A 14,701-nucleotide genomic window follows, 5' to 3' on the forward strand; every position below is an offset into this window, starting at 1 on the left:
CTATCACATGGCTCCAGTGTCGTGGACACTACTTGTTATTTATCGCAACGAAGATTCAATTGACTTAATACAAACTTATGATTAGTTTTGATAGTTTTTAAAACTTATGGATATAAATCATATTTTTCTAAAAAGTGAAATATGTTTTTCAAATATTATGTCCAAATACATGGTGAAATTTCACCTAAATAATATTTGCCAAAAATATTTGGAAATCTATTAGCAAACGCTAGCTTAATATAAATTGAAAGGAGCAAGAGCTACTTATAAATTACCTTAATAGTGATATTTGGATTTTAAATTTTTTATTTAAAGAAATTGTAATTTGATCTTTGGAATATGTACATTTTAGTTAAAAAGATAAATAATAGACATTAATTTTAATATTATTAAAAATATATAGGTACTTTATTTTTTTTGTAATTTGATTCTTAGTTAAATACAAATTGTTTATCGAATACACTTTTCAAATTAATTAATTAAATATAAATTGTTTTTTTTTCAAAAGCAATATCATATATTTTTAAAATAAATTTTTATTTTTATGTTGTCATTTGACATTTTAAGAAAAGAGAGTTATTTTTTTTATATTTTATGTTTAATATTAAATATTATTTTTCAAAAATTAATACTAAATATCAACTAATAGAGATAATATGATAAACTATCTACGATTATTTTTTAAATGGATATGTTAAGTCAAATAAAGATGAATGGAGAGAAGTATCAGCTAATGTCTAATGCGTAGGATATTGGTCAAATAAAGATGAATGGAGAGAAATATCAGCTAATGTCAATCATTTGGCAAAAGAATTGCAAGATTTTGCTGTATTTCAAAATATAATACTGTAGTATTTTAATTTAGAATGTAGCAAAATATTTGTATTTGTATACATATAATATCTGATCCTAATTACAAATATTTTGTTTTTGTTAATCATTACTATATGTATGTTTTGATTATTTATTCCATCTAAAGTTGAGTTGAATTATACATATTGGTGCTTAAGTATTTATTAGCTCAGTTTATGGAGATACGTCTATTTTTTTTTTTCATCTTCTAATATTTTACCTTTTCATCTGACCATTGTAACTATAGTTTTTATGCTTATTTTACACCAACCACATCAAAATACTGCAATTCGAATGTTATGCATGCTTTTCCAACAAGCTTTGGCCTCAACTATATATGTTTATGAACACAGAGAATAAAAATGAAAAGGCAATATAGATAAAAGATACATTGTCTAAGAAGAAAACTTAACTATCTGACATTGACTATGTAATTCATAAAGCTGTATTAAATTTTAAAAAATTAAAATTAACCATCTAAAATTTAAAATTTGTATTAGATAGATAAATAAAGACCTTTATAAATGCTATAAAATCAAAATTTAAGATATCTATCGTTTTTTAAAATGTATTAATTAATTAATAAACATATGTTCTTAAATAATATTATAAAATAAATTAATAAATAATTTTTAAATTAGTATATTTTAATTAAACTAATCATAGAAATTAAAAGTATAAGATTTCTATGAATATTATGAATTGTATATTTAATACAATATCATAAAATTATTAAAATATTTTGACAAAAAGATAATGTATCATGTCTAACTATACAATAAATGACTTGCAATGAGAAATATCAAATCAATATTTCTATGACAAATTAAATATAAAATATGACACAAGTTTTAATGTCTAAACAAAAAATTTAATACAATATTATTTTTTTTGTACAAATACAATACTCTTATTTCATATTTCAATATAACACACATAAATATGATATAAAAGAATTAAAAAAATATAAGTCTATAACCTTATTCAACAATAATCATACTTTAATTTAGAAATGAGAAAACTAACAAAATTATGCTAGTGAAAAAACAAACATAAAATTAAAAAATCAGATAATATAAAAAATTATACGGAATCATATGAAATAAAGGTTGAGAATGAGAAAAAAAATGAAATATGAATTTTAATTTTTTAAAGAAAATACTAGAAATAAAAATTTAAAGGAATTTAAAACAATAAAATTAAAACTAAAATAAAAATAAAATGTAGAAATTACAAAATAATCAGATTACCATTACACTATGTAATTATCAACAATTTATCGCTCTAAGAATTGAAAGAGGGTAATCAACTCATATCAATACCAATTACTTGCTAATCAAATAATTATTAACCCCCCTGCACCAAATTCAATTAAAATAAATAAGTTTTATCTTTCCAAACACGCTCTAAAAAAACAATCGACTCAATTTCATTCTATTTTCCGTGTATTTAATTATTAATATCTATAAATAGACACCCCACCTGTGCATTATAGAAAGGGAAAATTTCACCATCATAGCCGACCCGACCCGCCTATCTTTTACGCTACCGGCGCTGCTCTTAACTTTCCCGGTGACGATTCCGATCAAAACTCTTATGAACGCTTCTGCTCTTTCATAAGATTTCGCCACTCTTATCTTGTTATTCTTCAAGGAAAATTTGGCAACTTGTTAGAATTCTTAATTTAAAAAAATAATCAAAATCAAGAACTTGTTGGAGTTACTACATTGGAATTCTTGGTTTTCTTTAAGTTACTACAATTGGAATTCTTGATTTAAGAAAAAACCAAGAACTTGTTGTCTTGTTGAAGTTACTACATTGAAATTCTTAATTTAAGAAAAAATCAAGAAAGTCGCTATTGTATCTAAAGATGTTCTGATTATTTAAGATGTTCTAGCTGAAGTTGAGCTGGAACAAACATATTGGTGCTTATGGAGACAGTACATGTGCCTGTTTCTTTCATCTTTTTTTCTGTTTCCTTTTTGTCTGGCCATTCTAACTATGGTGTCATATGTTTCCTTTACACCAGCAACATCAAAATACAGCCATTTAGATGATATGCATGCTTTCCTAGCAAGCTATGGCTTCAAAGGAGAGGCTCCGAGTTCTCTTTCTTACGTTTCTTTGTTGGAAATTGTTACTAATACTCACGGGAAGCCAAATAGATATCCTAAGGTTTTGAAGGTAAAGTTCTTTTGAGATTTAGTTGGTAGTATCCATTAGGATAGGCATAAAACTACTAACCTGGTCTTTGTTCTTGCCATTGTTTACCGGACGGCAAGTGTTTGTACCTTGGAATTGATGATTGTAGACAAGATGTTGGTACATGTAATCATAATTTTTTCTTTTCTTTTCTTTGATGACTGGAGGAAGTGGGAGCACATGTAATCAGAGGACTGCGTTTGGTTCCTCTTCGTTTTCTACTGTAGACCATGGACTAGATCAAACTTGAGAACTGTTGCACTTTTTAGGATTATTGAATTTTCTTTCAACTGATTACATTGTCTGACTATGTAGGCATTTTTCTATGAAATGGCAAGAAAGTTATTGACTTCAATGCCATGCTATTTGTCAGAAATGCTGCTCATCACTAGCTCAGAGTTTCCACTTGTTTGATTTATCACCACAAAGAAAAAAAAAGGGTGGGTGGGTGGGGTTGGTGTGGTTCTTGTTTGTCTATTAGAACATGTTACTTGTTCATTTTTGTTCCATGTTAGATGTGCAATCAACTTGCCAGAAATGATGTGCAGCATTTAATTCCCTTTGTTGGCACCATTGATACAGATTGTGTTAATCTGATAAAGCTATTTTGATGTGTTTTTCAAGAATCTTTTGTGGTGACTAGTTGGTTCTTAAAAGTACTTGTAGCATTGGTGCCTCGTCCTTCTCTTTATTGAGGATACTGTCGCGAATATCTGTACTTGGAAGTGATTCTGTCGGTGAGAGCAATTGTCTCGACATTTTTATGCAACATTACTTAGGATTTATTGTATTTGATATTATTTGTACATGTAGCCCCCCACCTGCCTCCCTAAAAGAAGAGGGGGGTGGGGGTGGGGGGAAACAAATTGTGGAGGGTTGGTTATTGGAAGAGAGAGTTACTTATGCATCAGATGGTGCAAATCATTCAAGTGTTATGCCATCATGTAGTTTTATCACTTTCTTTTCTGTTAAGCTACTTTTGAAAAACCTAGATAGAATAATGTTTCAAGTAATGCTTTACCCACAGAGGATGATTTCCTGTTAAACGTGAAGTTGTTGTGACATATAATTTTGGAGACACGGAACATAATCTCTTGGTCCCTGCCATAAATAATTTGAAAAAAAGAGGACTGCAAAATTTGATCTCAATTTTTATGCTCTTTCTAGAGAAGAGATGGCCACTATAGGGGGGTTTATCTATGGGTGTTTATGGTTCAGGTCCTTCTGCATTCTATTATGATGGAGATGATTTAATACTTGTGCATTCTCACGGTGAAAAGAATCTTAAGAATTATTTGATACCACGAGGCACGAGCTATGCTCTCCTCTAGAGTGGATGGGGACTCACATAAATGGATTGATGCTGAAAATGGAGGTAAAATAGATGAACTTATAAGGAAGACGATGAGTAGAATAAGTCATTGCTCTCCATTTTACCAAGGCAAGATGAAGTTCTTTGCCACGAGTGAGTCTTCCAGAAAGGAAGCGGGAAATAAGAATAGACTGTTCATGATGTGCCACTCATGCCAGGTAATTTTTCCTTGAGTGCTTGTTTGTGTTAATAATCAATGATGAGAGAAAATGTGTGCAACTAATTAATGTTCTTGTCCGTCGTGCAGAAACTAGAGCTGTAAGAAGACTGCATCATTTTCAGAAGCTATGTGCTCTGAGCTTCCACAGCAGTCATACCATCAATATAATCAATCTTCCATCCCAAGTTGCGATGATGGTGTATTCTCTGATGAAAGGTAATGTTCTCAAATTTCTCGGGAATGTTAGGTCTCTTTCTGATATTATCTCAATCAAATATGTTAGTAACTCACATGACCTGATGTTTCTCTCTTCAGGCCAAGTGTGAAAATGAAACTTGATGACATCTGGAATAACAAATTACAAGCTCAAGGGGAGTGCACAAGTACACGCGATGGGGAGTCAAATGAACGTAAACCATTCCTGCAATTTGTTCCTGACCTGAATAAGAGCTGAACTTTTCCAGTTCATGTTTCAGTTAATTAGCTTCATTTCTTTCACCCACTTTTCAAGATTATCTTAGACTGCAGTCTTATAATCATGAAAGCCATAGAGATTACAATGTCTCTTTCTATGTCTGCTAGGCCACACAGTCTTTTCCAAATTCCATTTAGCTTATGTTTTGATCTTGTAATAGCATTGTCATGCCCCCTGACATTTTAAAATCAAATTTTCAGAATTTGGACCGACAAAAACTCAAAGTTTCTTATATTCTGGGACAAAATGGAGGGACATCCGTCCAGAGATTACAGTTGAGTACCTTAGCTATATCTCGGATGTTTTTGCAACTTCTTCTCTATCTTGTTAAGATGATGAACTTTTACCCTTTCCAGTATGAGATGCAGAGCAGAACTGGAACAGAGAATCTGAAGAAGTGGACTTTTACCCTTTCCAGTATGAGATACTATACTCAATGTCACTTCTGGCATCTTGTATTTTGTTGGTGATTCATTGGTTCCTGTCAGCATTGATAAAAACTGTCTGGAGGGTGCCAAAGTTCTCCAATGGTTGATAAGAAGTTTATTCCGTTAGTGGTGTGCCCACACTTTCTATAATTGATTAGGTCTATTCTGGCCTCTGTATATTCCATTATGGCCATTCCTGGTTTCTCATGAATTCCTTATAATGCATTTGTTTTAAACAATTGTTTCTCTTAGGGATCGTTTGGTTGGACTCATTAGCAAATATAATTCAGCATAAACTTCCGAATAAATAGTATATCATTTGTTGGCCACGTTAGAAAAAGCAATATCCTCATAACTATGTAGCACTCAGTTATCTGCACTACATAGTCAAGGATTATGATCTTTTGTTTGATTCTAGCATTTATCTATATTGAATATTACACTAATTGTAATGTTCTACAGCATTCTGCAGATGAGTGAATCCTTTTGGAAGAACTGCGTGAGAAGGTAATGATTGTCTAAAAGCTCATTAACGTGTTATTTCAACTTGGACTTGGAGTCTGTAACAACAGCAACTACATACCCAGTGAAATCCCGCATGTACTTGGAGTCTGTAACTTGTTGAATTATCAATTCCTATCTGGACAAATGAGGACATCAACCTATCTTGATTTCGAGCAGGAATTGATATATTGATTTTGATGAATAGGCAACATTGAATTTGAGTTTTGTGGGGATCTTTATAATAGGTAACATTGATTTTAAGTCTTTGACTATGCTTTTGCAGGTCGTGCCTGAAATTGGTTACCAATTACTACACAACTGTGCTGACCAAATTCAAAACTGGGGTTGGATGTACAACATTCATTCACAAGCTTCAAGATCATTTACCTGGTAAGTTACTATCTTTAATTAGATTTTCATTACACAACCACTCTGTGAAACTTAATAAAATTGCCATTTACCAGAATCCATTGCACTAAATTTTGCAACATTCATTAAAGTTGAACCTAACTTTGTACTAACACCTAGCATTATCTAATATTGGACACCAGAAAAGCACAAAGTTAAGAAGCCGCCTTAGTTTTCTTATAGCGAAAAGATAAGAAACTGAATATCACTGGATGATCTGGCTAGAGAAGTTCCAGTAGTTGGAAGCTTACCAGGAGGGTTAATATTGCTGTCAGAAAAATGACCACTTCTCTACAGGAATAATCACCAACAAGAGGCACGATGTTGTGGGAATGCTCTTCGGAAAGGGGCGCGACATGACCAGACGATCATCTGAAAAGAGTCACGCCTCTGTCAGAAAGTTATAGGAAAGAGGTGTGACTCTGTTAGAATGGTTGTCGTAGAGAGGCATGACATCGCTAGAACTATCATTGGAAAGAGGTCTTCTTGATCAGTTGCCTAAAAGAGGTATGTTCTCTCTGGAATGACCATGAGAGAGAGATGTGATACTGAAGAGAGAAGGGCACCGATAGTACAGGGTGCTGGTCTTTGGTAGGTAGGGTGGGTTGCTGGAGAGCAGTAATGCTAGTTGCCGGTATTGGCTTAGACTAACTGCCAGTAGGTCTAACCTATATGAGATACAATCCACATCTTAGAGGAACTAGCTTCATTTGAAAACTTTAAGACTACTCTTAAGTTCTAACAGTTTTAATAAATACTAGAAATTAGTAATTAGAATGAGGTGATTAAGGAATAACTAGAATAGGCTCCGAGGCAGTGACAAAATTTTCTTATTTTTCTTTGATGAGTGGAGGAAGTGGGAGCACATGTAAGCTGAGGACTGCGTTTGGTTCCTCTTAGTTTTCGACTGCACACCATGGACTAGATCAAACTTGAGAACTGTTGCACTTTTCTGGATTACTGAATTTTGTTTCAACTGATTACATTGTCTGATTATGTAGATATCTTGCTATGAACTGGATAGGAAGCTATTGACTTCAATGCCATCTCATTTGTTAGAAATGCTGGTCATCACCAGCTCAGAATTTCTACTTTGTGTACCATATGTAGGTTAAGAGAGGTTCGACTAATCACCACAAAAAGGAAAATAACGAAGAGATGTGTGTGTGTGGTTCTTGTTTGTCTATTAGAACATGCCACTTCATTCTTGTTCCATGTTAGATGTGCAATCGACTTCAAGAAATGATGTGCAGCATTTAACTCCTTCTGTTGGAACCATTGGTACTGAGTTTGTTTATCTGATAAAGCTATTTTGATGTGTTTTCAAGAATCTGTTATGGTGACTAGTTGGTTCTTAATGGTACTTGTAGGATTGGCGCTCCATTCTTCTCTTTATTGAGGATACTGTCATGAATCTTTGGACTGGAAGTAACTCTGTTGGTGAGAGCAACTCCACATTCCCTTTCCTGTAGGCTGCAGCCCCTCACCTGCTTCCCTGAGGGGGGGAGGGGCACTGTGGAAGGTTAGTGGAAGAGAGAGTACTTACCCATCAGAAGCTATAAAGCATTTCAGTGTTATGAGATAGTGTAGTTTAGTTACTTTCTTTTCTCTTAAGCTACTTTTGGAAAACCTAGATAAGAATATAGTTGTTGAAGTTCCGCCTCATCTATTGCTATCCCATTCCCTGCTCCACTTTTCAGATATACTTGTGAATTATGAGATCAAGAAAAAGAAGTGTAGGGCCCAGAGTTGCAAAGTCACACTTGAACTTCCATCCCCACAGCCAAAGAAACTGATTGGAGAGTGCACTGTCAGGAGAGAGATTCGATCTTCACAGAATATTCTGTTGGGAAGTGCTTCTGAAAAGCTTGATACCGAGTCCAGATTCCTCTGTCAGACCTAAATTTCAAGTCGGTGAATTGATGGATCTCTTTCTCATTGCACAGTTGGTGTAAAGTATAAATCCAGAAACTCAGAGCAACCCCTTTCATCCAATGCCAAGATAATTTGTCCTTGTGCTTGTTTGTGTTAATAATCAACAATGTTAGAAAATATGTGTAACTAATTAATGTTCATTTCCACCGTGCAGAAACTAGAGCTGTAAGAAGACTTCAGCATTCTTCAAAAGCTATCTGCTCAGAGCTTCCACAGCAGTCGTCCCATAAGTGTGATCAATCTTCCACCCAAAGTTGTGGTGACAGTGTATTCTCTGATGAAAGGTAATGTTATCAAATTTCTTGGGAGGGTTAGGTCTCTTTCTGATATTATCTCAAATATGTTAGTAACTTACACAACCTGATGTTTCTCTCTTCAGGCCAAGTGTGAAAATGAAACTTTTTAACATGTGGAATAGCAAATTACATACTCAAGGGGTGTGCACAAGTACACGCTATGGAGAGTCAAAAGAAGGTAAACCATTCCTGCCATTTGTTCCTGTGAAGATATTACCCTTGGGCCTAACCAAACCCCAAAAGCCGGCTCACGGGGAGAGGATTGCCCAAGTCCATTTAACAATCCACCAGTCCATTATCCCATCAATGTGGGATTCAAACCCACTCTAACATCCCTTTCACGCCTAGGGCCCAACTAGAGCGTAGACTGGGAGCCCAAGCAAGATAAACCTTTCTCTGATACCATATGAAGATATGACCCTTGGGCTTGATTTAACCCCAAAAACTTGCTCATGAGGGGTGAATTGCCTAAGTCCATATGAGCAAACCACCAATCCATTCTCCAACCCACTCTTAACAGTTCCTGTCCTGAATAAGAGCTTAATATTTCTAGTGCATGTTTCAGTTAATTAGCTTCATTCTTTCACCCACTTTTCAAGATTATCTTAGACTGTATTCTTATAAATCATGAAAGCACTAGAGATTACAGTGTCTCTTTCTAAGTGTCCTAGGCCACATAGTCTCTTTCAAATTCCATCTTGCTTATGTTCTGATTTTGTGATAGAATTGTCATGCCTGACACTTCTAGTCAAATCTTCAGAAGTTGCACCAACAAAAAACTCAATGTATCTTATATTCTGGGACAAATGGAGTGATTTCCGTCCAGAGATTACAGTTAAGTACCTTAGCTATATCTCGGACAGTTTTGTGACTTCTTCTCTATTATGTTAATATGATGGAATTTCTTCTTTCCAATATGAGATGCAGAGCGCTACTGGAACAGTCTTAAGAATCAGAATAATATACTCAATGTCACTTCTGGCATCTTGCATTTTGTTGGTGCTTCATTGGTTCCTGATATCATTGATAAAACTGCCTGGTGGAGGGTGCCAAAGTTCTTCAACAAGTTGATAAGAAGTTTATTTCGCTTGTGGGCCAGTTGCTATAATTGATCAGATCTATTCTGGCCTTTGCATAGTCCATTATGTCCGTTCTTGGTTTCTCATAAAATTCTTTATAATGCATTTTCTTTAAAAATTGTTTCTCTTAGGGATCGTTTGGTTCCATCATTAGCAAATATAAATCTTAGCATAAATAGAATAACATTTGTTGGTCATGTAAGTAAAGTAATAACTGCATACCTATGTACCACTCAGTTATCTGCATAAGAAAAATAAGCTCAACATAACTTATGCAGCGTCTGGTTGGCAGTATTTAACTGTTCATTATTAATTATCCTCATGACTTGTGCGAGAATTATGCGGGATTGAATATGGAATAAGAAAGCAGGTGTCACCAATGCACGGATGAGTATTTACAGGAAAAATTCCCTTTATATTAGATAGTCCCTGCATAGAATAACCCTCAGGGGTTGGCCTGCTGGCAATTGACTTGAGCCTTGGGGTTTGCTCCCTTTCAAGGTCTCAAGTTCGAAACCCACTGGGTGCAAACAATTTCTGAGGGCCATCGGACTGGGTAAAACCTGAATTAACCGTGGTGCACTTGCGGGAAACTCCTTGCCGAGGGCCTGTGCACCCCCGGGATTAGTCGGGGCTCAAAGAGACTCGGACACCCGGTGCAAATCAAAAAAAAGAATAACTCATTTATTATTCACCGCATTAGGATCCCTACATTATTATTTACCGCATAACAGTTTTTACATTATCATCACTGCATAAACATCCCCTGCAGGACTAATACTTTCACCAAATAATGTCTTACTCTTTTGTATTGCAATTTTGTGATATTACTGAAGAAAAGGATAGTGATATAGGGTGCTTTATCTATTATCCCATCACTTTGTGGCTGTCTGGTGGAGTATATTCTTATGTAGAAACTGAGGCCCATGTCAAAATAAATGTGCGTCCCTTTTTACATAGTCAAGGATTATGATCTTTTGTTTGAATGTAGGTTAAGAGAGGAGTGGTTTGACTTATCGCCCCAAAAAAGAAAAAATGTGTCACTTGTTCATCTTTGTTCCATGTTAGATGTGCAGTCAACTTGCCAGAAATTATGTGCAGCATTTAACTCCCTTTGTTGGAATCATTGATACTGATTGTGTTAATCTGATAAAGTTATTTTAATGTGTTTTTCAAGAATCTCTTGTGGTGACTGGTTGGTTCTTAATGGTACTTGTAGGATTGGCGCCCCGTCCTTCTCTTTATTAACTATGGTTTCTTATGCTTCCTTTACACCAACGACATCAAAATATAGCCATTCAAACGATATGCATGCTTTCCCAGCAAGCTTTGGCTTTAAAAGAGAGGCTCTGAGCTCTATTTCTGACATTTCTTTGTTGGACATTGTACTAAAGCTCACGGGAGGCCAAACGGATATCAGAAGGTTTTGAAGGTACAGTTTTTTGAGATTTAGTTGGTAGTATCCATTAGGTTAGGTATAAAACTACTAACTTGGTCTTTGTTATTGCCATTGTTTACAGAATGGCAAGTGTTTGTACCTCGGAGTTGATGATTGTAGAAAAAATGTTGGTACAACAGGTAATTCTGTATAAGCCTACCTGATACATGAATTGACTGTTGTTTCCTAATAAGGAAATTTCTTGGGATTTTTCTTTTTGCAGTCATTGTTCGTGATGTATTTTACAACCAGCCAGTTAGAAGGAAGCAAATGCACTCCAAGTACTTATAGTTTTCTCACAATTCAAATAAATGAAAAGTATTGATTTACATACTTTACTTCTAAAGTTGTACTCTGACCTGGTTGATCTTTTGGTTTGCATTTATGATCTGGAAGCCCGAAGAAGGTCTTGCATTCTCTGAAAGAGTTTCTTCTCTTGTACATCCTCTCCTTCAAATTATTGAGATTGAAAGGTCCGTCTTTGTTACACCAGCTAACCTATGGATATACTGTCTGGTTTCTTAAAGTTTGCCATTTGTGTGCAGTGAGAATGGCCTGTGTTGCACACGTGCTTCTCTTTCTCCATGTCTACTATTGTCCAGTGAGGCTCTTCTATGAATTCTTATGTTCCTTTGTTTGCTACTTCTTATGATGAGGGCATATGTTTTACATGAAAATTGATACTATTTTTTCTCCTCTTAGTATGACACTCCCCTTCTAGCATCATTATTATTATTTTTTCAAATGAATATTCTTTTATCACAACTCTAGTTCTTTTATCCATGAGATTTACTTCCTTATAGGACTGTTCTTTTGATGTTTGTTATTCTTATAAGTTGTGTACTCCTAGTTTGAACTTTAATCTGGTTTCCACTTTCCACTAGGTATCTGTTGCTATAGGCATTGGGACCTGCTATGTCAAGGTGGATGACAAAGGTAAGTATTAGTTTCTTTGACATTAATCCAATGCATTTTGATATGCAGAAAGTTCTACTGAATTTTATTATTTTACTTCATCACCTGAAGTCGTCGTTTTTTTTTGAAGGATCTGGAGTCACGAGATGGACTGGTGCTGATGGGAGAAAGATGTGGTAATCTTTTTGCAAAACGTTGAACTGACATCATCTTTTCTATTATATTGATGCTGCTGTACATAATTTATTTTGCCTGACAACTAGGATGTTCATAACTTTGAATGGTTGTTGTAGTCTATAGGATTGCATGCATTACTCTACTGCTATAGGATTGCATGCATTACTCGACTGATAGGCTCTTTGACAGTTTGTGTTCATTAGTGTCTTTTTACAGACGTCCTTTTATTTATTATTTTGTGTTTTTTACTTGTAATTGGGAAAAGTGGTAAGTCTGTACACACCACAAAATATTGATGCTTACACTTTGGTTTTGTGTTTATTAGAAGATGTTCATGTACATCGCTTTGCTAGTTCTCAATCAAATATATTAGTTACTCGCACGATCTGATGTTTCTCTCTTCAGGCCAAGTGTGAAAATGAATCTTCTTAACATCTGAAATAGCAAATTACAAGGTCAAGGGGAGTGCACAAGTACACGCGATGGGGAGTCAAAAGAAGGTAAACCATTCCTGCCTTTTGTTATGCTTCCTTCTCATCGCCATTTTAACTATGGTTTCGTATGCTTGCCTTACAACAACGACATCAAAATACTGCCATTCAGATGATATGCATGCTTTCCCAGCAAGCTTTGGCCTTAAAGGAGAGACTCTGAGCTCTATTTCTGATGTTTCTTTGTTGGAATTGTTACCAAAACTCACGGGAGGCCAAATGGATATCGTAAGATTTGAAGGTAAAGTTCTTTTGAGTTTTAGTAAATAGTATCCATTAGGATAGGTATCAAACTACTATAGATCTAAAGGTAGAATTTCCCTTTTCTCCATTTCTTTTAGGATAAAGTTTTCTTTTGCAGAGAGGAAGCTTTGGTGTCATTCGAATTGATGAAGGTCACATATCTTTTTTTTTCCTCTTAGCGATGTATTTATGCATGATATGTTAATTTGTCTTTGTTGTTGTTCAGGACAAGTGGAGGAACATGAGTGTGATGACAAACGGCTGTGGTTCTAGAGAGAAAGCAAGGTTGGCTCTCAAAAGAATGAATCAAGCCCGTAAACAGGATGAGAGGTCTTTATCTATCTCCACTAAGGCTTAAAGTGATGAGGAAATGGCTGAAGCAAGGCTAGCTACTACTTCTAGTGATTCTCCACAGATTCGTGGGTCAAAAAGATCTATCATAAGGTTAAACCTTGCTCATTACTTGTTCCAGCATGACTCAAGTTGTAGCCTTGTACATTTGCTTGTGCTCATGGATTTAGTTAAATGTTGGCTTCTGCATGATCTCATACTTCTATAGTTCTAAATACATTTGCTTCTGCTCGTGGATTTAGTTAAATGTTGTCTTCTGCGTGATCTCATACTTCTATAGTTCAAATTATTTTCACATTCTACCCATGTTATTTCCAAGTAATAATTCATGTTTTGTTTTTAGCATTCTGACTATGGTAGATGGATAAAAGTTGTCCTAGTCTTATAATAAGTTTGTTATGTTCCAGTTTTTGGTCTTACTTTTTGCTGGAAGGACGACTATCTCTAAGTGTTGCTGCTTTACTACTATTATAGATTGGAAAATCTTATAATGGAGGCTATAAGCAACTTGAAGGAGCCGGGTGGTTCCAACAAGACTACTATAGCAACGTACATAGAGGTATTCATTTTCTTGTTGAGCTTAATGTCCGAAAAGTAAGACAATTTAGAGCAGTACTGCTTAGTTAAATTGCACTATATTCTTTCATAGGGCCTCTTAACACATTTTGGAATTTTGAAGTCTTGCTTGTCATGCCATCAATAACATTCTGAATGGTGTTTGCTCTTGGTGCTTCTTGCTAATTCAAGTATGAGTTCTTCTGGAACTCATTTGTTAATAGTTTTTAGTTCTTACCTTGTACAGTTGTTAATTCTTTAATGTGTGGGGGGACACAAGTTTTTAAGCAGTTCGCAACAGTATCAACTGCATAAGATCGTAGGAGTCTAATTTTTTCAACTACTTTTTGAGTATGGATGGGTCCTGGTTTAGTATCCTGTTCAGTATGAACTGAATGCTACCTTCTATGATTGTAAGTTTGTAACATTAATATGATGGTGCTATATTGACTATTTTTTCCTCTGTGTTTGATCTTAGTTCTCTAGAGAGGCTGATGTTGCACAAGCCTTTGCAGAAGCTGCAATGAAAGCACTATAAGGGAGAAGCACCCCCAACGATGGTAAGATATTTGTACAATATCCGGTCAGTTACTTGGTTTTTTTTTTCATTTAACTATAAACCGACTAAATTGATCTGCCAGGAGTCGAACCCGGGTCTATTGCTTAAAAGGCAATTATCCTAACCATAGGACTACAAACACTTGCCTATTGTAGATTCTCAAGGCATAAATATTATCTATACTATCTAAAGACTACTCTTCCAACCTATTCATTATGAATCTTCATGTATTTGGGTCAAGTTTTACATTTAAAAAAAGAA

The 14,701-nt window shown here is 34.9% G+C and overlaps 2 protein-coding genes across 2 annotated transcripts; both read left to right on the plus strand.

Annotated features, from left to right (window-relative positions):
• Nucleotides 1–2,739: 2,739 nt before the first annotated feature.
• LOC102597195 (DNA mismatch repair protein MutL-like) lies at nt 2,740–14,680 on the plus strand. The gene is made up of 14 exons (XM_015304475.1): nt 2,740–3,036; nt 11,232–11,289; nt 11,373–11,430; nt 11,546–11,622; nt 11,695–11,750; nt 12,034–12,085; nt 12,195–12,240; nt 12,647–12,741; nt 12,845–12,973; nt 13,094–13,127; nt 13,202–13,419; nt 13,734–13,885; nt 14,360–14,441; nt 14,523–14,680. The coding sequence occupies exons 1-8, from the start codon at nt 2,797–2,799 to the stop codon at nt 12,678–12,680; spliced, it is 621 nt and encodes a 206-aa protein (XP_015159961.1). The 5' UTR covers nt 2,740–2,796; the 3' UTR covers nt 12,681–12,741; nt 12,845–12,973; nt 13,094–13,127; nt 13,202–13,419; nt 13,734–13,885; nt 14,360–14,441; nt 14,523–14,680.
• On the plus strand, nt 3,043–11,018 carry LOC107057667 (uncharacterized). Its single transcript, XM_015304474.1, has 12 exons — nt 3,043–3,791; nt 4,273–4,584; nt 4,674–4,802; nt 4,902–4,996; nt 5,262–5,335; nt 5,952–5,996; nt 6,277–6,383; nt 8,491–8,620; nt 8,716–8,810; nt 9,357–9,466; nt 9,560–9,778; nt 10,931–11,018. Exons 4-11 carry the CDS (start codon nt 4,925–4,927, stop codon nt 9,701–9,703), a joined length of 777 nt encoding a protein of 258 aa, XP_015159960.1. The 5' UTR covers nt 3,043–3,791; nt 4,273–4,584; nt 4,674–4,802; nt 4,902–4,924; the 3' UTR covers nt 9,704–9,778; nt 10,931–11,018.
• Nucleotides 14,681–14,701: the final 21 nt, after the last annotated feature.

The sequence above is a fragment of the Solanum tuberosum genome, unplaced genomic scaffold, assembly GCF_000226075.1.
Source record: "Solanum tuberosum cultivar DM 1-3 516 R44 unplaced genomic scaffold, SolTub_3.0 scf00555, whole genome shotgun sequence".
In the NCBI taxonomy this organism is placed as follows: Eukaryota; Viridiplantae; Streptophyta; class Magnoliopsida; order Solanales; family Solanaceae; genus Solanum; species Solanum tuberosum.

Bases quoted from the DNA above. Each gene is read 5' to 3' on its own strand.
- LOC102597195 (XM_015304475.1), top strand. From the start codon at position 2,797: ATGTGCCTGTTTCTTTCATCTTTTTTTCTGTTTCCTTTTTGTCTGGCC. The intron at 11,431-11,545 runs GTACTTATAGTT...ATGATCTGGAAG, and splicing joins AGGAAGCAAATGCACTCCAA to CCCGAAGAAGGTCTTGCATT. The intron at 11,623-11,694 runs GTCCGTCTTTGT...ATTTGTGTGCAG, and splicing joins CAAATTATTGAGATTGAAAG to TGAGAATGGCCTGTGTTGCA.
- LOC107057667 (XM_015304474.1), top strand. From the start codon at position 4,925: ATGACATCTGGAATAACAAATTACAAGCTCAAGGGGAGTGCACAAGTA. The intron at 5,997-6,276 runs GTAATGATTGTC...ATGCTTTTGCAG, and splicing joins TGGAAGAACTGCGTGAGAAG to GTCGTGCCTGAAATTGGTTA. The intron at 6,384-8,490 runs GTAAGTTACTAT...TCCACCGTGCAG, and splicing joins GCTTCAAGATCATTTACCTG to AAACTAGAGCTGTAAGAAGA.